The sequence below is a fragment of the Macaca nemestrina genome, chromosome 16 (assembly GCF_043159975.1).
Source record: "Macaca nemestrina isolate mMacNem1 chromosome 16, mMacNem.hap1, whole genome shotgun sequence".
NCBI classification, from domain to species: Eukaryota; Metazoa; Chordata; class Mammalia; order Primates; family Cercopithecidae; genus Macaca; species Macaca nemestrina.
This window is the reverse complement of record NC_092140.1, coordinates 77401604-77425913: the sequence shown is the minus strand read 5'-3', so window position 1 is coordinate 77425913 and position 24310 is coordinate 77401604. Positions and strand designations below refer to the sequence as shown.

Genomic DNA, 24310 nt, shown 5'->3' with positions numbered 1-24310 from the left:
GGGATCATGACAGGGAAAATAGAGACAAAGACAAGAGATCACTGGAATGGACTAGGTGAAAGACCCTGAGGGTAAGGCAGTCCACCTTCCACACCGCTGCCAGCATTGCCTTTCTCTTAAACACACATGGGCACACAAACACACATATACACATGTGAATGTGCACACACAGATCAGGTCATGGTCCTTCCAGTGTTAATAAGCACATACTGGCTGCAAGTACTACAAAAACAATTTGATGTAATTTAAGCATAAGGGATGCTTATTAATAGTAAGCAGGATGACCAGACTCACAGACCCCCAGAGCACGGATGCTTTAGAATCTTACAGAAAGTGCTGAGGACTAGGACCTGAGAAGCCATTATAAACCAACACTCTCCTTTATCTCTTATTTCTGCATCTCTCAGTGTATCTGCTTTGTTCTTCTGTCTTTCTCTGGTCCAGTTTTCCTGGTAATGGTATAGAAGATGGCTGCCCTGGCAGCCTCTCCGTTTTTACATCTTCTTCTTTAAGAAACCAGCCCAATCTGAACTGAAATCTTCTATCCTGAATTCCATATATCTGAGAGATGGGCAGGTCCTCTGGGACTATCAGCTATGTCTACAGGAATGAAGTACAAACATGCCTGCTGGGGGTCATTGTGAGCTGAACAGATACCCTAAAGGAGTCCGTTGAACATCCTACCCTTTGGTTCCCCATGGTCCCTCCTCTATAACACACACATCCTTATTCCTATTTATACATTCTAAAGATGTTCCCAGTGATGCATTCTGTTCCCAGTAATGAATTCTAGGTATACCGAAACCAAATTCAGTCACACTTAACTTCTGCCAAAGTCATATCTAGCCACTTCATCCTGAGATAATGCGATGGAGCCATTCATTCTCCAAGGCCATTACCAAGTTCCTTGCCAAGCCTCTAGGTAATGTCTACTGTTTTGGTCTGTATCCAGTTCAGGTAGGCAATCACTGGACCAGTGATAAAATTGGCTTCTACACATCCAGCAAACAGTGGAAGAACTAAAATAGTAAACTGCAATAAATACTAACGATAAAAGGAGAAAAAAGGAGGAACTCTCCACACCAGCACCATAAATTAGTTACCAGCCCAGAACAAATCTATACTGGAAGAGAATTCTAAATGAAATGATAGGATTAGTGAATCCCATTCCATCTGTTTCACCCATTTCTTTAGTGGCAGAATGTGTTCCTTGGCCACCCTTCCTGGTTTCCCCAGATTCTGTGCCCTGGGTGGATTGCCCTTGGCTGGAGGGCTTTAAGAGTAGAGGCTAGAGTCTTGGCAATCCATTTCCACATTGAAGTGGGCCTGCAGATTGCCAGAGAGACTAAGAATCAGTGTGTTGTTTGAATTAGTCATAGTTCTCATAGTGCACGCTTGTGATCTTTCTGTGGTTTCATTCTGTATAAACTTTATTGGCTCTCAGTTTCATTTGTGAGAATTCTAAGATTCTGCAATCTTGTCGGGTCAGGCTCTGTGAGTCCTCAGGGTTGCTAAACCTCCTAGAAAGGAGCCTGGGGAGCCCTGCTGGCCATCACTATTCTTGGTGCCAGCTACAGATGAAAACCAAGGGGCTCTTCCCTAAAATACTTCAGCCTTCATGACACACCCTTAGGCATCTCTCCCTCTCCGAATCTGTACAATTCCTGATTCAGATGGTGAGGGATACCAAACTGTCCAAATGTATGTGGTCCATGAGTTTCAGATAACACATAGCAAGAGTTCAGATAGTGAGAGATGCCTGTGTAAAAGTCCTCAGTGTGGCTCCCCTAACTGCAGAGAATTACACGCTTCCTCCAGTCTAGAAGATTAAAAGAACTAGAAGAGCCGAAATCTATTAGGATGCTGTGATGTGAGGGGATTTAGCAGGAAAAAGCCACTAGGGAGAACCTGTGGGTCCCACCCCGTGTTTTTATCCATCTGCACTGGAGACAAACTCTGGGTCTAGCACAGCAGTGTTGTCAGCATATCTGTCTTGTTCTTCTCTGTATTCCCAGTTGGCAGACATTACAGACCACCTCTGTATTCCCAGATGCCGAGACTCTTGGAACCCAAGTACTTGGGAGTGCAGCTTACGTATCAGTGAGTTGACAGCTCTGCCCAATGCACAGAAACAAGCAATGTTGTGCGAAAATGTTCCTGGTTATGTTTCTTGAATAAAGGTCTTCCTCATTCTGGCTGGGCACAGTAGCTCATGCCTGTAATCCCAGCAGTTTGGAAATGCCAACATAGAAGGATCACTTGAGGCCAGGAGCTTGAGAACAGCCTTGGCAACATAGCAAGACCCCGGTCTCTCAAAAAAAAAAAAAAAAAAAAATTAGCTGGCTGTGGTGGCATGCACCTATAGTCCCAGCTACCTGAGAGGACCACTTGAGTTCGGGAGTTCAAGGCTTCGGTGAGCCACTGCATTCCAGTCTGGGCAACTGAACAAGCCACTTGTCTCTACATTTTAAAAAGAAGTTATCCTCATTATTAGGCATTTAGAAATGAACTCATTAATTCTTTTATTAGCACATTAAAAAATAAAAACTAAATAGGTTTTCCACTTGGGTCCCCAATTTTTTATCTCTCTGGGAATTAAGAATCTCTCATAAAAACAAGTGCCCTACCTTCTACTTTAAGACTGGAAGAGGAGTTAGTGAGACCAAGAAATTCCACTTTTCCATTTCTTACCAGGGATGTTACTTATAGGTGTCTTTCAGGTTGCAGAAAAGATGGAAAAAAGGACATGTGCACTCTGCCCCAAAGATGTCGAGTATAATGTGCTGTATTTTGCACAATCAGAGAATATAGCTGCTCATGAGAATTGTTTGGTAAGTTACTTGAAAACGTACTTCAAAGTACATGAGTACTTTTAGTGTAGCGCACACAAGAATAAACAACACTTTGGATACAGAGAATAACAAGTTGGCCATGGTTTGGGCTTTTAGGTGAAGATTGGTGAGCATTTTTTTTTTTTTTTTCTTGAGACGGAGTCTCACTCTGTTGCCCAGGCTGGAGTGCAGTGGCACAATCTCGGCTCACTGCAAGCTCCGCCTCCCGGGTTCACGCCATTCTCCTGCCTCAGCATCCTGAGTAGCTGGGACTACAGGTGCTCACCACCACACCCGGCTAATTTTTTTATATTTTTAGTAGAGATGGGGTTTCACTGTGTTAGCCAGGATGGTCTCGATCTCCTGAATTCGTGATCTGCCTCGGCCTCCCAAAGTGTTGGGATTACAGGCGTGAGCCACCACGCCCGGCCTGGGGAGCATATTTTTCTGACTTTGAACTGTTTCAGAACTTATCACCTATGATTACTGGTAATTTTATTTGTAAGTGGTTAAATACACAAAGAGAAAGAATTGTGCTGAAGAAGCTTATTTATAGATATTTTAATGAAATATTTAAAATATAACAGACACTGATAGATCTTCTACCCAGATATAATTTCTATCAAAGTCTACAGATTTCTGAGATTTATCCATGTTGGTAAACATAACTCTAAGTCTTTCATTTTAAATACGATGTTCGATTTCATGACTATATCACCATTAACTGTTCTGTGAATGGGCATTTAGTTTTTCCAGTATTGTTTTCTATGAGTAACAAGTTGTCATGAACGTTCTTGTCTAGGTCTCCTTTTCATGTGAGAATTTCCCTCGTGTAGGCTGTATGGCTAAGAGCAGAACTGTTAGGCACAGGAATGGGGTGTTTTATACTTCACTAAATATACCAAATTGTTCTTCAAAGAGATCGTACCATTTAATACACCTAACTTACCAAACATCATAGCTTAGTCTAGCTCACCTTAAACATGTTCAGGACACTTACGTTAGCCCACAGTTGGGCAAATCATCTAACACAACACCTGTTTTATAACAAAGTGTTGAATATCTCAAAACATTTATTGAATACTGTATTGAAAGTGAAAAACAGAATGGTTTATGGGTACTCGAAGTACTATTTCTACTGAATGCATGCACTATTGTAAAGTTAGAAAAAACTGTTAAGTTGAACCATTGTAAGTTGGGGACCATCTGTATAAAGGAGGATGTGTGTAGATTATATGAAAATACTATGCCTGTTAGATAAGGGAATTGAGCATTCACGATTTTGGTAGCCTCGGAGGTTCCTGGAACCAATCCCCTGCAGACACTGAGGGATGACTACACTGTGGCTTTATTACTAGCCTTGGCTGTTATTTTGGCACTTTGAATTTGTGGATCAGCTTTTCATGTTTGACCAAAATTCCTCTTGGAATTTTGATTGGAATTGCGTTGCATTTATAGATGAATTTGGGGAAAAAATAGATACATTAATATATTATATTATAAATAATATAAATAATTGGAGAGACAGACCCTGTTAATGGATGGGAAAAAGACACATTCACATATTATAACATATAATATATTAATATGTTATTAATGTATAATGTATTAATATGTTATTGATACATTATATATTAATATATCAATTATATATTTATATACAAATATATATTATTTTATATAATATAATTAATATATATTAATATATTATATGTTATAAAAATGTGTCTTTTTTTCCCATCCATTAACAGAGTCTGTCTCTCCAATTATTTAGGTCTTTTATAAATTTCAAAACTGTTCAATAATTTTTATCTGTAGACATATAGAACTTGGGGTTAGGCATATTCCTGGGCAAGTTTTTTGTTTTGTTTTGTTACTTTTTTCTAAAAGCTTTTTAAATGAACTATTATCAGTATGTATGAACACTATTGATTTTTATTTATTGATTTCATCCAGCAACCTTACCAAAGTCTTATTAGTTCTAAAACCTCTCTAGATTTACCTGGATATATTGTATGTGGACAATCCTCATCTTTAAATAAGAACAATTTTATTTATTTACCTTTAATTCGGGGGACTCTTAATCTCTTTTTCTTGTTTGTGTTTTTCCAGAACATTCAATTATAGCAGTGATTACAAGCAATTAAAGTTGGGAGCCCTGTCTTGTTTCTGATATTAATGGGATGCTTCAAAAATCTTATCATTGTGTATGTTTTACATTCTTAATGATTTCATTTTATTAAAATAAGGAAGTTACCTTTATCTCTAGTTTGCTAAAAATTAGAGCGTGTTGAATATTACAAAATGCTTGTGCTGGCCGGGCGCGGTGGCTCAAGCCTGTAATCCCAGCACTTTGGGAGGCCGAGACGGGCGGATCATGAGGTCAGGAGATCGAGACCATCCTGGCTAATACGGTGAAACCCCGTCTCTACTAAAAAATACAAAAAACTAGCCGGGCGAAGTGGCAGGTGCCTGTAGTCCCAGCTACTCAGGAGGCTGAGGCAGGAGAATGGCGTGAACCCGAGAGGAGGAGCTTGCAGTGAGCTGAGATCCGGCCACTGCACTCCAGCCTGGGTGACAGAGCGAGACTCCGTCTCAAAAAAAAAAAAAAAAAAAATGCTTGTGCTACATCTATTGAAATGATCCGGGTTCTTTTTCTCTCTCTGGCTACAAACATTGCTAAATGCTTTATTTTATTTTACTTTTTTATGTGCATAATTTGATGTTTATTTTAAATTACAAATTTATGGAAAAGTTGCATATACAGTACAAAGAACTTTTTTGGGGGGTCAGAACCATTTTAAATTAAATTATGTGTTATCTATCCTGAATACTTTAGTATTTTTTTTTTTTTTTTTTTTTTGAGACGGAGTCTTGCTGTGTCGCCCCAGGCTGGAGAGAAGTGGTGCGATCTTGGCTCACTGCAACCTCTGCCTCTGGGGTTCAAGCAATTCTCCTGCCTCAGCCTCCCGAGTATCTGGGATTACAGGCACGTGCCACCACACCCAGCTAATTTTTTTGTATTTGTAGTAGAAACGGGGTTTCACCATGTTAGCCAGGATGGTCTTGATCTCCTGACCTTGTGATCTGCCTGCCTCGGCTTCCCAAAGTGCTGGGATTACAGGCATGAGTCACTGTGCCCAGCCTTTAGTATGTATTTTCTACAAATAAGGTGATATGGTTTGGCTATGTCCCCATCCAAATCTCACCTTGAATTGTAATAATCCCCACTTGTCAAGGGCGGAGCCAGGTGGAGATAAGTGCATCATGGGAGCGGGTTTTTCCCATGCCATTCGCATGATAGTGAATAAGTCTCAGGAAATATGATGGTTTTATAAAGAGGAGTTCCCCAAAAATCTCTCTTGCCTGCTGCCACGTAAAACACGGCTTTGCTCCCCCTTACCTTCTGCCATGATTGTGAGGCCTCCCCAGCCATGTGGAATTGTGAGTTCATTAAACCTCTTTTTCTTTATAAACTACCCAGTCTTGGGTATGTCTTTATTAGCAGCATGAGAACTGACTAATACACAGGACATTCTCTCACACTATAACAATATAAACGTCAAAATCAGGAAATTTTGTTATACTACTACCATCTATTCCTCAAACCACTGAGGTTTCACCTGTTGTACTAATAACACGTGTGTGTGTGTGTGTGTGCTTTTTTTTTGAGACGAGGTCTCACTCTGTTGCCCAGGGCTGGAGTGCAATGGCACCATCATGCCTCACTGCAACTTTGACCTCCTGGGCTCAAGTGATTCTCCCACCTCAGCCTCCAGAGTAGCTGGGATTGTAGGCATGTGCCACTGTGTCCAGCTAATTTTTTTGTACTATTTGTAGAGATGGGTTTTTTGCCATGTTGCCCAGGTTGGTATCCAACCCCTGGGCTCAAGCAATCCTCCCACCTCAGCCTCCCAAATGCTGGGATTACACGTGTGAGCCACCATACCTGGCCTAATAACATTTTTTACAACAAAAGATTTTCGCTCAGGGGTTGCATTTGGTTTTCAGGTCTTAAGTTTTTTCATTTCATTCTGTTAATAATGTGTGTTGTACTTATATATTTTTTCTGCTGTGAAACCATTCTTAGATTAACACCATTTAATGGTGATGTTTTATTTTTACTTATTTATTTGAGACAAGCCCTTCCAGGCTGGAATGGAGTATAATCATAGCTCACTGCAGCCTTGAACTCCTGGGCTTAAGCAATCCTCCCACCTCAGCTTCCTAAGTAGCTAGGACTACAGGCATGTACCACCACACCCAGCCAATTTTTTAGTTTATTTTTGTAGAGATGGGGGTCCCACTGTGTTATCCAGGCTCATCTTGAACTCCTGGCCTCAAGTGATTCTCCTGTCTCAGCCTCCCAAAGTGTTGGGATTACAGGCGTGAGCCACCGCTCCCAGCGGTGATCTTTTTATTCTAATATACTGTTGATGTTGATATGCTACTATTTTTTAGTTAACTTTATTGGCATATTTTACATAAAATCAAATGTACCCATTTTAAGTGTCCAATTCAGAAAGTTTTGAGACATGTAACCACATGAGACCCATGTAACCACTACCACCATCAAGATATAAACATATCCATTACCCCAAAGGGTTTCCTCAATGCTCTGTGCAATCAATTCCTTCCTACCCCAACTCCCTATCGATTTGTCTTATCTTTTCTCAGATTTCATATGAAAGGAATCCTATCGTTGTCCTCCTTTGTGTCACTTCCTTTGCTCAGCATACTGTTTTAGATTCACCCATGTCGCATGTATCTGTATCTTGTTCCTTTATCATTCTTCATAGTACTTAATTGGTATGCATATATCACAATTTGTTTATTCATTCATCTGTTGGTAGACGTGTTATTTCCAGTTTGGAGCTCTTATGATAAAGATCAGTTCTGAGCATCTGTATATGAGTCTTTGTGTCTTTATTTAGGTCTTTCATAATTTCAAAATTGTTCAATAATTTTTTTTTTTGAGACGGAGTTTTGCTTTTGTTGCCCAGGCTGGAGTGCAATGGCGTGATCTCGGCTCACTGCACCGTCCACCTCACAGGTTCAAGCAGTTCTCCTGCCTCAGCCTCCAGAGTAGCTGGGATTACAGGTCCCTGCCACCATGCCCAGCTAATTTTTTGTATTTTCAGTAGAGATGAGGTTTCACCATGTTGGCCTGACTGGTCTCGAACTCCTGACCTCAGGTGATCCGCCTGCTTTGGCCTCCCAAAGTGCTGGGATTACAGGTGTGAGCCACCGCACCCAGCTATTCAGTAATTTTTATCTGTAGAGGTATAGATCTTGGGGTTAGGCATATTCCTGGGCTTGTTTTTTGTTTTGTTACTTTTTTCTAAAACCTTTTTAAATGAGCTATTATCAGTATATATGAACACTATTGATTTTTATTTATTGATCTCATCCAGCAACCTTACCAAAGTCTTGTTAGTTCTAAAAAGTCTCTAGATTTACCTGGATATATTGTATGTGGACAATCCTCATCTTTAAATAAGGACAATTTTATTTATTTACCTTTAATTTGGGGCACTCAATCTGTTTTTCTTGTTTGATTATGTTTCTTTTGGGTAAACAGCTAGAACTAGAATTACTGAGTCATAAAGTGAGTGTATGTTTAACTTTAAAAGTGATTGCATTATTTTACATTTCTACCAATAATATGTAAGAATTTCATTTGCTCCACATCCTCATCAACAGTGGGTCTTGTTATTTTAGGCAGTCCAGTAGATGTGTATTGCATCTCACTATGGCTTTAATATGCCTGAGGGTTAATGAGACTGAGCATCTTCTCATGTGCTCATTTGCCATTCATAAACCTTCTTTCATGAAGCATCTATTCACATTTTGTGCCTACTTTTAATTGAATTGTCTTATTCTTGAGTTGTAAGTGTTTTCTAAATTCTGGATGCAAGTCTTTTGTCAGAGATATGTATTGTGAATATTTTCTCCCAGTCTCTGGCTTGCCTTTTTGTTTTCTTAGCAATGTCTTTCAAAGACAATTTTAATTTTGATATAATCCAACTTACTTTTTCTTTATGCTTTCTGATTTTTATATGAAATCTTTGCCTATGCCAATGTCACCAAAATTTACTCTTAGGTTTTTCATGCCCTTTTGTTATTTGATTATAAAATGTGAAATATTGATCTTCAATTCAGATTTGGATTCTTCTGGTTTCAAGTAGCACACAGAGACTGGAGCCGGTCTAAACATAAAAGGGTATTTATAATAAGGTTTTGGGAGCATTTCATGTTTCCTAAAGGCAGGCATGCAGGTGGGTGTAAGAAACAGCTAGAAAGCCATTGGGAACCTAGAATGTCCTCTTTCTAGCCCTTGTTTTTCTTTCTTTGCAGACTGACTTGCTCTGACCACGTGGCTTCAACTATTCCTCAAAGCCCATTCCACACTTTTAGGATAGGGGATTGGACTGACCTAGCTTGGCATCAGGGTTCCACCCAGGTCAATGAGTTATTAGAGGTCAGGATTGCAGAGTATAAAACATGCCTGGAAACCAGGGTCATTCCCAGAGAAATGGGATGGCTTATGGTCTGTTCATCCATTCCCAAAGGTTGCCACTGTTTTACCCCCAGTCCATTTCCCACTCCTGGTTTGATTTTCCACTTTTGGTATGATTTTCTGATATGTAGCTTTCAATATTACTTTGTGCATACTCTGGATTTTTTTTTCCAATCTGCAGCTGTATTCTTCAGGACTTGTGGAATGTGAGGATCATGATCCACTTAATCTTGATAGAAGTTTTGATGTGGAATCAGTAAAGAAAGAAATCCAGAGAGGAAGGAAGTTGGTAAGTGTAAATGATGTTATTTCTTATACTGGATGAACAGAGCCTCAGGGGATGCATTCCAAAGGAAGTCTATTTGACTGATAAACTAGGGATAGAGAATCTTCTTGGAGAGCTGAAAGAAGTAGGAACTGTATTGGAAACCTCAATTCAACTTAACATTTAATTATTTATTTATTTATTTTGAGACAGAGTTTTGCTCTTGTTGCCCAGGCTAGAGTGCAGTGACGTGGTCTCAGCTCACTGCAACCTCCACCTCCTGGGTTCAAGCAATTCTCCTGCCTCAGCCTCCCGAGTAGCTGGGATTACAGGCATAGGCCACCATGCTCGGTAAATTTTCATATTTTTAGTAGAGACAGGGTTTCACCATGTTGGCCAGGCCGGTCTCGAACTCCTGACCTCAGGTGATCTGCCCGCCTTGGCCTCCCAAAGTGCTGGGATTACAGGCGTGAGCCACCACGCCCGTCCAACATTTAATATTTTAAACTACACTACCATATACTTCACCAGGAAAGTGATCTGAGTTAGAATGCTTTTGCTGTAAGTAGAAGTAAGCTCAAGTTAAACAGACTTTTACAAAGAGGATGCTTACTTTTTCACTTGATCGGAGAAAACACCTGCTTTCCAAGCTGGTTGATTCAGTGGCTTGATGTCATCAGGGGCCCAGATTCTTCCTCTCTGGCCTCCTGTCCCCAACATCAGCTGGTCTCCTTGTGGTCATAGGGTGGCCGCAGGCAGCAACTGAAGCATCAGGCTTTCTTGTTCATATCCAGTGAAAGAGAAAGGTCATCCCTACACATGGAATAAGCCCCCTTCTAAAAGTTTAATTAGGTTACACCCCTCTTTCTGCACCAACTGCTGGGGGTGGCCATAACTAATCAGGGTCTACCCTGGGAGCTGGGGTCAGCTCCCCATGGGTCATAAGGGGGCTCTTCAGGAAGGAAGAAATGCTGAGAAGTCATTCCACTGGGCTTATTGCAGTGACTTCCTCTCAAGGACCCTTCACATCTTAGTAAGCAGGACAGCAAGTGTGAGCACCTCACACTCTGACTACAACCACAGGGTTAATGACCGGGGACAAACAGTTAGTCTTTGCAAGGCATCAGCATCAGCAGCATCCTGTGGTAGGTGTGTTACATACACTGTTCTAGGTAAACTCCCAGCTATAGGTAAAACGATGCCCATTTTGTAAATCGAAGAAATGGAAAGTTCAGGGTGAAAGGGAACAGTCTAGATGGAATTCTGCAAATTATGCTGTCTTAGGCAGTGTATACAATACTGTAGTAGGTCCTGAAGCAAGTCATAAAAATGGACTGTGTGTGGCCCAGGCATGGTGGTGCATGCCTCTAATCCCAGCACTTTGGGAAGTCAAGGCAGGAGGACTGCTTGAGCCCAGGAATTTGAGACCAACCTGGGCAACATAGTGGGACCCTGTCTTTACCAAAAAAAAAAAAAAAAATTAGCCCAACACATTGGCATATACCTGTAGTCCCAGCTACTTAGGAGGCTGAGGTAGGAGGATTACGTGAGCCTGGAAAGTCAAGGCTGCAGTGAGCTATGAGCTCACCACTGTACTCCAACCTGGGCAACAGAGTGAGACTCTGTCTCAAATTTAAAAAAGAAAGAAAGAAAGAAAGAATGTGTGGATCCTGCTCTCAATGTGTACCCTATACTAATAAATACTTGGCAAGACTGGCTGCTGACATCATTAGTGCTCACAGTGCCATGTCCCTAGGATTTTGGGTGTGATGAGATGGGTGAACAGGGAGCCCCTCTAATTAGAAAGTAGCAGACAAACCTCAACTAGAATATTTTTGTTGCTCTTCACTAATTGGATTTGAGTGGGGAGACATAGAGTTAAAGAAATCTGTGTGAAATTCTAGTGGCCATCCAGTCATGAAGAGACCCAGGCTGAGAAATGAGGGCAGTTGACTGGAGGCATAATATTTGGCAGAAAGCAGGTACCTGAGGGTTTCTGCAGATCTTGGGATGCAGACTTCCCTACTGGGAAGGCTTTGGGATGGGTTGGAAGTAGAGGATAAAGGAGAGAAGAGAGGAAAGTCACCTGAGGTAATAGTTACCCACTCACAGCATTTATGGAACCCTTGGACTATGTGGGCAGATACATGGCACACACCCGTCGTAGGGACAGGCCAGTGCTGTGGTGGTTTCAGTACAGCTGGGCAAGTGCCTCGAGGGTGAGCAGCAGGGGCCCTCAGCAAGCAGGCTCCTCCCTAGGATTCGGACTACCAATCTGACACAGCCACATGAGCATCCAATAGCATTTCAGAGTAAAGTGGCCAAAAAAATACAGTTCCATCTCCTACACACACACACACACACACACACACACACACACACACACACACACACACTCCCCATCTAAATCTGCTCATTCTTCATCCCAGTAAACAGCACCATCATTATCCATTTGCCCAAGCCCCAAGTCTAAGGACTCTCTTTTCCTCGTCAACCTCCCAGCCCAACATCAAGCCCATGGGCACAAACTCCTAGATGCATCTTGCATTCATCTGCCCACTTCTCTCAGCGTCAGTAATCCACCATAGTGAAGACACCCATCTTGTTCTCTAAAGCTAGTACTGACCCTCACCCCACTGTCTCTCCTGCCATCCCTACCCCAGCCCTTTGTTCTCCGTCCAGCAGCAGCCCAGCAGCCCGAGTGATCTTTCAAAAATGTTAATCAGTTTATGTTCCCCTTGCACAAAGATAAAACCCAACTCCTTACTCTGGCGTGTAAGTCCCACTTGATCCAGCCCTTACTTACCCCTTTGATCATCCCAAGGCTTCGTCGTGCCCACTTCGCTGCTCCAACAGCACTGGCCATCTGTCTTGTCCTTGCTGTAGCTTGCCAGTGGGGAAGCTCATTCTTGTGGCCAAGACCCAAGGCCCTCTGCTTAGAATGTCTTTCCTCCTCCTTTTTGCATCTGGGAGCTTTTATTATTATTCAGATCTCAGCTTCCATATCACCTCCTTAGAGGTGACACATTTTACTGACTGCCCAATCTGAAGTAGGGACCCAGTGACACTCTGTCACTTCACCCTATTTTAATTCGATATAATGTGTATATAACTTTGTGAGATGTTTTAAACTTTGCTTTATTTGATCATTGTACCTTGTCTCCGATAGAATGTAAGCCTCACGTGGACAGGCATCTTCTCTGCTTTGTCCACTACTGTTTTCCCTTATCCTAAAACCGTGCCTGCTACATCATAGCTACTGCATACTAAATAAATACTATATACTCATGTATTTTTAAATGAATAAATGTTCATTAGCCATTTGTGTTTTTTCTTCTGTAATTTGCCAGTTACCATTTTTTTGCAGGTTTTCAGAATCTGAAAACTTTATCTAGTATGTTACAAACATTTTTCTTTCCATCTTTTCCTTGTCTTTCAAATATTTTTTAATGCCCTCACTATAAAAATGGAAGTTTAAAATTTTTGTATAGTAGGCTCTGTCAGTCCTTCTGTCGCCCAGGCTGGAGTACAGTGGTGCAATCACAGCTCACCACAGCCTTGATTTCCCGGGCCCAAGCTATCTTCTGGCCTCAGCCTCCCACATAGCTGGGACTACAGGAGTGTGCCACTATGCCCAGCTGACTTTTAAAGTTTTTTTGTAGAGATTAGGTCTCACTGTGTTGCCCAAGCTGGTCTCGAACTCCTGGGCTCAAGCAATCCTCCTGCCTCAGCCTCCCAAAGTACTAGGATTACAGGTATGGGCCACCACACCTAGCCTGTCAAGAGTTTTCATTTGTGGCTTCTGGGTTTTCTTCCTGCCTTAGACAGCCTTCCTTGCCTCCATACTATGCTTTTTTTCTTTCTCCTATATTTCCTAATCTTTAAGAGTTTTTTGTTTAACATTATCTAGTTAGAGCTTTAATCCATGTACAACTTATTCAGGAGTATATTGTGAGGTAGGGATCTAACTTTATTTTTTCCTATATACATAGCCAGTTACCCTCCTCCCAAATTAAATGATCGTTCTTGTATGCTCTGATTTGAATTTCCACCTTTATCATAACCTTATTTCTTGCCTATATTTGAATTTCCTTTAACTGTTTCTGTGCTTGCTTGTGCCGACCCTGGGCTATGGTGTGAGTGACCTCCTGTTCTGCAAGGCGAGTTCACTGGGCCCCCACGTCATTCAGCCAGAGTATCATGCGGATCAGCCTTGGTCCTGGCTGGATTCCCCTAAACCAGTGAGGCTGCTGTGGCCACACGCTGCCTAGCCATCATGACACCACTCTCACATATAAAATACCAGATAGATAAATAAATACAAGGCAGGGAGCAAATAAATTGAACTAAGAAAAAACTGTTAATAGAGTTGTAGAACTTTTTAAAATGTTTGGCCCTACTACCTAGATTCCAAGGAGGTTTCCCTTACTTTATCTCACATTATCCTCAATAGCAACTCTGTAAGACAGACATTATCACCCACGGCAGGGTCTAAGTCCGAAAGAGAAATCACACCACTCTTAGTGGCACAGCCAGCGGCCACTCTCGCCTGTCTCAAAGGGCCCCCTAGTGGGGCCCCTTGCCTGGAGCTGGACAAGTTTGCCTGCTCTGCTTTTTAGAAAATTATTTTTAAAATAGAGAGATTGGTTTTTTTGAAACAAAAAGCATTTTCCGCTTTTAATCAGATCATTACAAAACTGTCTGTCCAAGCATTCCAGTTAGCTGAGGTTTTGCCAAAATTCCCAAATGAGCAGCCAAATGTAAGTACTGTACCCTAATGTTTGTAACAGGATGGAACCTTGCTCATGATGCCAGGATAAAATGCAGGGCTCCTGGAACTTAAATAACATGTAATGATATCTTTGAATTTTAACAAATAACAACAAACAGGTACTTACTCAGTAAAATCTATTCTTCTGTAGAAATGTAAATTTTGTCATAAAAGAGGAGCCACCGTGGGATGTGATTTAAAAAACTGTAACAAGAATTACCACTTTTTCTGTGCCAAGAAGGACGACGCAGTTCCACAGTCTGATGGAGTTCGAGGAATTTATAAGTATTTAATAAAACATTTTTAAAACCACATTTGGGGGATTGGGATAAGGAATGGTTAGATTAAGACAAGGAGACTTTTTTTTAAAAAAAAGTCTATTTTTTTTAATAAATAAAGATTAATTTTATGTAAATGGTTTTGAAATGAGAACATAGCCAGTTTGCGGGATGCCCAGGGGTTACGTGAATTTTGAATTTCAGTGAAATATATATATATATATATATAATTTTAGTCACAATATCTTGAATAATGAGCTCAATGTTAGGAGAGCATGATTTTTTTAAATGTGATTTTTGTGAGCTATGTTACATTCTTAGGATGATTTTTTTTAAATTCCATTCAGAGGCTGCTGTTTTTTCCTGCCGGTGGGCGTATATTCCCAATTTTCCCATAGTGTTCCAGGCACTATTTTATTTATTTCTTTAATAACCACTTGCTTTATGCCAAGCACAGTTCTAAGTGCTTTACAAATGTTAACTCATTTAATCCTCATAATAGTCAACTGAGATATATACTATTATCTTCACTTTCCAGAGGAGGAAACTGGGGCCTTGAGACACTCAGTGACTTGTGCCCAGGTTACACAGCTAGTCAGTGGCAGAGCTGGGCTGCAGGACTTCCGAGTCCTCGCTCTTTGCCACCATGTTGTCTTCAGGTATGGGGGCTATATATTCTAAAACACGAAGGAAGCCTACCATTGAAAGAAGCTTGCTAAACAATTTTAAATGTAATTTTGAGCAAGTTCCGTAAGTATTTTGTTGCTAATCAGGCATGAAATGTGTAAATATGTAAATTTCATACTGTACTTCTTTTTATATTTGATTTTCTAAGAAACTCACAGGTTGTTATAGTCTCAGAGTTTCATTTTTATTATTTACCTTCCCAAAGAACTCGTTTTGGTATGACCTTTAAAATGACCTTAAACACAAGATCAAACAAAAAGGAATGAAGTCCCTGCTATAGCTTAAAGTTTGAAAAACCCATTAGAAGAACAAATAGGGACTCAATAAAATAGTCTTCTTGCATTGTTTTTTCAAGGAACAGGTGAATTTTTATGCATTTTTAAACTGAATTTAAACCTTCATGCTTATCATACATGAGGCACCTTGCTAGGTGCTACGAGATACAAAGAAGAATAAAATATAGATTGAACCTCAGAGAAGTTATCACCTGGTGGGAAGCCCAGAAGAAGGGTCAATGCAAACAGAAGCACATGGGATAACCAGAGAAGGAGGGGTTACATGAAGGGAGCTTGGCATTGAGTTGAGAATTGTTGACACTGTGGAATGGATGGGAACATGGGGGTTCATCCTGATATTTTCGACACTGTTTTATATGTTTGAAAAAATTTAAGTACTTGGGAAGTGAAAGTGCTCAGAGATACCAGAATCAAAGTGGGAGGAGATTAACTTTGTTTCGGTGTTGCTGGGAAGGCTGCATGGAGGAGGTGGGAAGTGGTATAAGATGGGAAGAAACGGCATTCCCCTAGGCGAGGAGGCCACTGCTTCCTGAGAGTCCACGCCATCTGGAGAGGAAGGGAGATGAAGCTGGGTGCCGAGGAGGAGGAAAGGTTAGAAAGAAAGCAGCCTGAGCAGCTCTATAAAACGATTCACTTCATTTCTTTTTTGTTTTTTTTAAAGACGGAGTCTTCTGTGGCCAGGCTGGAGTGCAATGGTGCAATCTCAGCTCATTGCAACCTCCAGCCTCCCAGGTTCAAGCGATTCTCCTGCCTCAGCCTCCCGAATAGCTGGGACTACCAGCATGTGCCACCACGCCCAGCTAATTTTTGTATTTTTAGTAGAGACGGGGTTTCACCATGTTGGCCAGGAAGGTCTCCATTTCTTGACCTCGTGACCCACCCGCCTCAGCCTCCCAAAGTGCTGGGATTACAGGCATGAGCCACTGCGCCCAGCCTCACTTCATTTCTTCATCGTAGCCTGCTATGCTGCTGCTTTCTCTTGGAAGATACTAATCAGTTCTAGGCCCTTTGTAGGTCAAATCTAAGATCTGGGGCAAATATCTGTTTTCATTGAAAACTACTTTTTCCTCAAATTAATGCATGCAATTTTGTGCTATTTATTGTTGAAAACCAGCAGAATCTTGTACGTCAGATGGAAATCTGCATGTCTTTAGGTCTCTTTATACAGTAAAATCCCACTGACCACTGTATATGAACTAGTATTGTTCATAATACTTCATCAGTACTCATTCCTTGAAAGAACATAATCATCTTCCTAAGTCCCTGAGGGCATAAAAGACATCTAACTGGGCCTCCCGTCTGCACTCAGTGGGGGTCACTAATTTTACACAGGTTTAAACAGCTTTAAAAAAAAAAAAAAAAACTTTAGTGTGACACCATCATGAAAAGTAGGGTAGTATGTTTTTAATCACAAAAATAGACATATTTGAAAACTGTAAATAAAAATATTTTACAATTCTTTGAAATTAAATATTTCAGACTGCTTTGCCAACAACATGCTCAATTCCCGAACAGCGCTCCAAGTGGTAAGTTCCTAAAATTTAGCACTGTGGGTTTTAAAGAAAGGTAAACATTTAGGTAATATAAGGAATAGTCCCAATTTTCTAGCTTCATTGAATTAAAATATAAATACTTGAGTTAAAATTTTACATATCTAGAAAATTGACAACTTATTTGTGTACTATGTGATATAACTAACTAATTTTTTCTTCTTTATGAACAAGACTTACTCTCTTTGAACCATTCGCTGGTATCTTTCATTCTCCCTACACTCACAGAACCAAACTAAGACATGGGAAAAAGCCTTGACTTTTGGGACTGCTTCTCTTCCATAAGAATTTTCAGTAGATAAAATTTAAAAAGTGCTACACTTTCCCTGAGTGAAAATTCCCTAAGGATGCATGGTTAGCATTTCAGTTCTAATTAAGGCAGACTGGATCCTGGCTAACTGGAGTTATGGGGTATACTTTCATTCATGAGTGGAACAGCAGTGTCTTAGCAGCACTAAATCTGCAATGTTCACTGTGAACTGGAGTCAGGACCTCGTTGGAAGACTTAGTTCTGCGTCATGCCAACTGCATTTTATGGTGATGAACAACACTCTCCAAATAGCACCTCTACAGTCATTTTTCAGTCATTACCCTTTTAACTCAGCAGGAAGTGCTACTACAAATTCTGCTTTAAATCAGTGTTTACTGACGGAAAAGCATCAGCAATACACACTTAACCAAACCCTTGCAAATGTCATCTATTAAATATCTTCATCTTTATTAGTCTGTTTTACTTTGAATATCTTCACTTATGAGTGAAATTGAGTGCATTCCCATATCTTTTCACCAATTATATTTGTTTTCCTATGACCCAATTTGTTCATTTTTCTATTCAATGCACCCTCTCCCCAGAGAGTTCCCCATATGCCCATTTTTCTACTCAATTTACCTGTTTTGCATTAAACTTATAATATTTTTTAAATTAACCCTTTATCATAAGTGCTGCAAACACTTAGTTTGCCATATCTTTTGACTTTGTAAAAACTTTTGGCATATGAGTTGTATATTTCATGTAGTCCAACAGTAATCTTTTCCTTTATGGATTCTAATTTTTAAATGGTTTCTATTTTTAGCTAAGTTTTCAGGAGTGAAAAGAAAAAGAGGAAGGAAGAAACACCTCTCAGGCAATCATATACAGGTAATCTGACTTAGTTTTTATAGCTTTGCATTTCTTCATACAGAGTCCTTATTTAAACCAGTCTGAATGTCAGGTGAAATGTACTTTCCAAATCATCCGAACAGACAGCCTTTGTAGAACATTCTTCATTTGTGTTCTCAGCTAAGGCTGCTCCTGAGGCTGCCTTTTTAGGAAGAATCCCATAGTCGGGAAGCTCTTAGATAATTCCTAGATGATAGTATCACAATGAGATGAGCATGAAAATGAAGCTGGAAGTTCCAAGCACATAACCTTCAGGAGGTGACATTCTGAGCTCCTATAAATTCCCTGGCACCAAACTAGTGAGAGCATCTGACCCCACAGGTGCTTACAGGTAAAACGGGCAGAGGGTGCAGTCAAACATCCTTATGGAACCAAGTATTTCCCAGCTGCATGGCCCACACCTGACCACATTTGTAGCTCTTATAAACTTCTGGATTATTATGTATAAAACGTATGAAAGTATTTTGGGGATTTGAAAGTTTTTATACATCAGCACGTATAAGCTAAATTCATATGAGCCAGCAACCTTCACCTCCTCCTGTTTATACAAGGGGTGCTTGTCAAACACCTCTTGATGTTTTATAATACAAAACAAAAATACATTTGCTGTTTACATCTAAATATGAATATGGGGCGTTTTGTTGTTGTTGTTGTTGTTGTTGTTGTTGTTTTGAGACAGAGTTTTGCTCTTTCGCCCAGGCTGGAGTGCAATGGTGCGATCTTGGCTCACTGCAACCTCTGCCTCCCGGATTCAAGCAATTCTTCTGCCTCAACCTCCTGAGTAGCTGGGATTACAGGCGTGCACCACCACGCCTGCCTAATTTTTGTATTTTTAGTAGAGACAGGGTTTCACCATGTTGTCCAGGCTGGTCTCCAACTCCTGACCTTGTGATCCGCCCACCTCGTCCTCCCAAAATTCTGAGATTATAGGTGTGAGCCACCGCGCCCAGCCAGGGCATGATTTTTACTGTAGGCGTATCATTTAGTTATGGACAGCAAAAGACTGGTTTTCATTTTATGCAATATTAAAATCAATGTAATGCAATCTTGATTTTCTCTCCTTCTAGTCACCCGAAACAATGAAATGTAATACATTCGTAAGACAAGTGAAAGAAGAGCATGGTAGACACACAGGTTTGCACTAAGTGTTGTCTGTGACAAATATGGCCTACAATACTTACAAAAAATGTCAACCCACGTGTTTCAAACTTGGTATCCCGCCTAAATCTTTATTCTTCTAGGCTTGTAGTAATTAATGAGTATAAGTCTTTATCGTAACTATCCACTTTATTGTAATCCCAGCATATCAAGATAACTTAGGTTGGAATGGTCCGTTGTCTTCAGTATTAAGAAAAGACAGACCTCTTAATAAAGACGCAGACAGGCTTGCCTGAGCTCAGAATCCAGTGATATGTCACCCCTCACACTGTGACCCCTGTAACTGTAGTTCTCTGTTCTTTAAAGAAATAGACATTCCACTAACAACACATACAAACTGTGACAAAAAGTGACAGGGGCTGTTATGTCAAATATTTAAGGGTAATCTTTTAAAATCCCTTAATTCAACTACATATCGGGAACAGTGTACACTGCTCAGGTGACAGGTGCACCAACATCTCAGAAATCATCACTGAAGAACTTATCCATGTAACCCGAAACTACCTGTTCCCCAAAAGGTATTGAAATTTTAAAAATTACAGTTTTTATATGTTTAAAAAATCCTCTTAACTGATATAGTTATTGTAAGCAGAGAAATTTTCACTTTTACTTTTTGTAACATTTCATTCATTGTTTCAGCTGGCCAAAAAAAATGAGATACGATGAAATTATAATTAATAGAAACAGTGAAGGTGCTGTATTATTTTACTAAGTATGTCATCCACCACTAGGCAAGGTCTGAAGAAATAAGCATAAAATAATTTATGATTAGCTGCCCTAAGACTATTTCCTTCTCAAATGTTTGTCTTACTCTTAGATGCAACTGTGAAAGTTCCTTTTCTTAAGAAATGCAAGGAAGCAGGACTTCTTAATTACTTACTTGAAGAAATATTAGACAAAGTTCATTCAATTCCAGAAAAACTCATGGATGAGACTACTTCAGAATCAGGTACTGATGAATAGCAATATTTCTAAGTATAGAGACTTCTCCCAGACCTAGATGTAAAACAAAACAAACCCAAGAAAAAAAAAAGGCCCATTTTCTTCCTATACTACTTTTTTCTTCTTCTTTACCTCATTCTTTATTTTATTTTATTTTATTTTTTTGTGAGACAGAGTTTCACCCTTGTTGCCCAGGCTAGAGTGCAGTGGTGGGATCTCAGCTCGCTGCAGCCTCTGCCTCCTGGGTTCAAGCGATTCTCCTGTCTCAGCCTCCTGAGTAGCTGGGATTACAGGCACACGCCCCTATGCCCAGTTAATTTTCTGTATTTTTAGTAGAGACAGGGTTTCACCATGTTGGCCAGGCTGGTCTTGAACTCCTGACCTCAGATGATTCACCCACCTTGGCTCCCCAAAGTGCTAGGATTATAGGCGTGAGCCACCATGCCTGGCCCTTTACCTCGTTCTTTAATAAAATCATTGTACCAGATCTACTGTGCTTCATAAATCAACAGGATGTGGGTAATTTACAAACTCAGTAATTTAGTCAAAAGTAACCTGATGCCCTGAGAGTTGTGGTACATTTTCCAGAGGTGTCTTACAGGTTGGCCACTAACAGAACGTGCCATTCAGAGACAGATTCAGTCACATATGCTCCCCTGCCACTTCCCTGCACTCCTGTCGCTAAGATCTGAGAACAGTATTATGTTACAGTTTTGATTTGACTCAAATTCTATTCCTTAATAAGCCAAGTGTCCTTTTTTAAATAATGTTAACCCAAACTTTAAAGTATAGAAGAAGGAATTTTAATGTTTTAATTGATGTTTGGTTTAGAGATGAACTTTGTTAAATAAGTTTCTTTCTTAAAGAGCTCTTTGGGAAGCCAAAGTTCCATTTGTATGTGCAGGTATATAGCTACTTAGCTTTTTTTTTTTTTTTTTTTTTTTTTTTTTTTTTTTTTTTTGAAGCAGAGTCTCGCTGTCTTTCCCAGGCTGAAGTGCAGTGGCGCGATCTCAGCTCATTGCAACCTCTGCCTCCAGGGTTTAAGTGATTCCCTTGCCTCCGTCTCCGGAGTAGCTGGGATTACAGGCATGTGCCACCACGCCTGGCTAATTTTTGTATTTTTAGTAGAGACGGAGTTTCACCATGTTGGCCAGGCTGGTCTTGAACTCCTGACCTCAAGTGATCTGTCCACCCTGGCCTCCCAAAGTGCGGGGATTACAGGTGTGAGTCACTGTGCCCAGCCTTACTTAGCTTTCTTGTAACTTATATCCCATGAGTTTAAAACCTTTATTATAAATATAGTTATTTTACAAGGACAAGCTGGACAGCTTATATTGTAGGCAACAATATAAAAAATGTGTATTTGAATGGGATTATTTTTTATAGGGCAAAACCAAAAAGTGAGATAGTAAACATTTCCAAAAGCTCATTTATTATATTATTTTATTCATTTATTTCCTCTAGACCAAGCACTTCCCAAACAGTGTGCCTGAGAATCACCTGTAGGGCTTGTGAGGACACAGATAGCTGGGCCTATCCCACAGAGATTCTGATTCAGTACAAATACCAAGAATTGGGGGCCAGGTGCAGTGGCTCACGCCTGTAATCCCAGCACTTTGGGAGCCCGAGGTGGGCAGATCATCTGAGGTCAGCAGTTCAAGACCAGCCTGGCCAACATGGCGAAACCCTGTCTCTACTAAAAATACAAAAAGTAGCCGGGCATGGTGGTGCGCGCCTGCAATCCCAACTACATGGGAGGCTGAGGCGGGTGAATCGCTTCAACCCAGGAGGCAGAGGTTGCAGTGAGCCAAGATTGCACCACTACACTCCAGTCTGGGCAACAGGGTGAGATTCTGTCTCAAAAAAAGCAAAGAAAAGAAGACAGGAGAGGAGAGGGGAGGGGAGGGGAGAGGAGGGAAAGAGGAAGAGGAGAAGAGAAGAGAAAAGAGCCAAGAATTACATTTCTGACAGCTTCCCTGTGCTGCTGCTGCTGCTGCTGCTGCCGCCGTCTAACATTAAAGTTCATGGCAGATGACTGCTCTCTTTCCTTTCCCCTGTTTTGGATTACATATAAATGGAGGAGTTTCTGCCTATACAAACTGTTTAATATTGAAAATGTTTTTCTCCCTCCAGACTATGAAGAAATCGGGAGTGCACTTTTTGACTGCAGATTGTTTGAAGACACATTTGTAAATTTTCAAGCAGGTACATGAGTTATATAATATCTGAGCAGCATAGTCGAGAAATATTTATCACCATATTGAAACAATATACTATACAGGTGATAAAAATATTTTAGAAGAATGTTCATTGTTTTCTTAAATGAGAAAAGCCAATTACAAAAACAGTATGACCCCTGCCCACCCCTGCACACACGGAGGAAAAAAATATATAAGTACACGTGCACAGACAAAAGCGGCACCTGGTGGAGACGGTAGTTGGTTGTAGGTAGTTGGATTATAGTGATTTTTGTCTGTTCTTTTAGTGCTATATTTTCCAGATTTTCTATATACACACAAACACTTTTGTAATGAGAAAAACTCATTAAAAAAGTAGAGACAACAAAAAATTGATTCCAAAATTGGAGCATATTTTGGCCTGTGTGTGGCCCAGGCAGGAGCTAGTGAAGCTTCCTGTGGCTTCTCTGCTCTTGCGTGGCGAGGCTATGATAAACCATCCCTCCACTTGCCTCCCTCTCGCTTGGTGGGATAGGTCAAAATTTCAATTCTCCCAATATTAATCTTCAAATCTAATTTAATTTCTTATCAGGGAGGGTTGCAACTGATTTAAAGTTCATCAGGAAAAAAAAAAAAAAAAAAAAAAGAGCAAGCCAGAATAGCCAAGAAATGTTTGCAGTAGAAAATCTGGTTTGGTTTGGAGGAGGGAGATTTAACCTTCCTATTAAATATCAACCATTTATTGAGTGAGTCCTCCTTTCAGCATTAAGATGCCCTCACGACAGGCTACACCTCCACTTGTTTCTGAGTCCGGTCTGACTTCTCTATCGAGGCTGCCACCCATGGCTGGGCAGGCCGTGCACAGAGTCACACAGCATTGGTGTGGATGGCTCCCCCTGAAGTTGCACAACAGAGTGCCCTCCACACTCTGCGTTTCCACAGATGTATCTGTCTCTCCAGCATGTGGTAGGAAGACAATACAATTTCCCTGGGAAGAAATCATTAGTTCATATCCCTGTCTCAACACGGCCAACCTTTCTCATTTTGGCTTTCTATATTATACATTTCTGTTTGAATTTTTTACTACATTTATAACCAGCAGGAAAAATATTTGAAAAATCTACCAAAAATAATGTCTGTTTTAATAGTCTTTTGAGGATGTCTGCTACTATATGGCAGTATCCATATTTTTTTAAAGCAGCCTTAAATATCTTTTTCTAAAAAGAGTTATTTTGTAGGGGACTTCCGTGTGTGTTTCTTTCATGTAAGGACACATGTGACACATCACTACTTGGATGGGTTAGGTGGGAGTACATAGATTATAATGTAGTATGGGGGGTGCCACTACTTGGAACTGCATGAGATTCAATTTAAAAGGTGGGTTTCACCATCCCGGTTGATAAAAACTTGCTTAATTTAGCCTTACTAATATTTTAAATTAACTATAGGTATGCAGTTATTCTGAATAAAAGTTGTGTATGTGTGTGTTTTAACTTTGATTTTGAGGCTTTTAAAAATTACATTGCCATTGACTACTATTTGTTATTTATAAAGCCTAAGTATCTTCCTCCTAAGCTTTTCTAAGTTTCCACAATTAAAAGCCTTCCTGTTTCTAAATGAAACCTAAAGCTTTTATGTAACATTAAAAATTGAACACATTTTTAGGAGGGATTTGT

The 24310-nt window shown here is 40.4% G+C and overlaps 1 protein-coding gene across 5 annotated transcripts in view; it reads left to right on the top strand.

Moving 5' to 3' along the window:
* LOC105490703 (PHD finger protein 11) overlaps positions 1-24310 on the top strand; it is a 28283-nt gene that overhangs the window by 2940 nt on the left and 1033 nt on the right. For 3 of the 5 annotated variants that reach the window (XM_071081637.1, XM_071081638.1, XM_071081639.1), the window contains exons 2-9: positions 2710-2831; positions 9533-9640; positions 14539-14672; positions 17128-17174; positions 18272-18336; positions 19425-19491; positions 20333-20464; positions 22591-22662. In XM_071081637.1, the coding sequence (XP_070937738.1) occupies positions 2710-2831; positions 9533-9640; positions 14539-14672; positions 17128-17174; positions 18272-18336; positions 19425-19491; positions 20333-20464; positions 22591-22662 (747 nt within the window). The remainder of the gene's footprint in view (positions 1-2709; positions 2832-9532; positions 9641-14538; positions 14673-17127; positions 17175-18271; positions 18337-19424; positions 19492-20332; positions 20465-22590; positions 22663-24310) is intronic. The other 2 variants (XM_071081641.1, XM_071081640.1) reach the window with 1 other exon arrangement.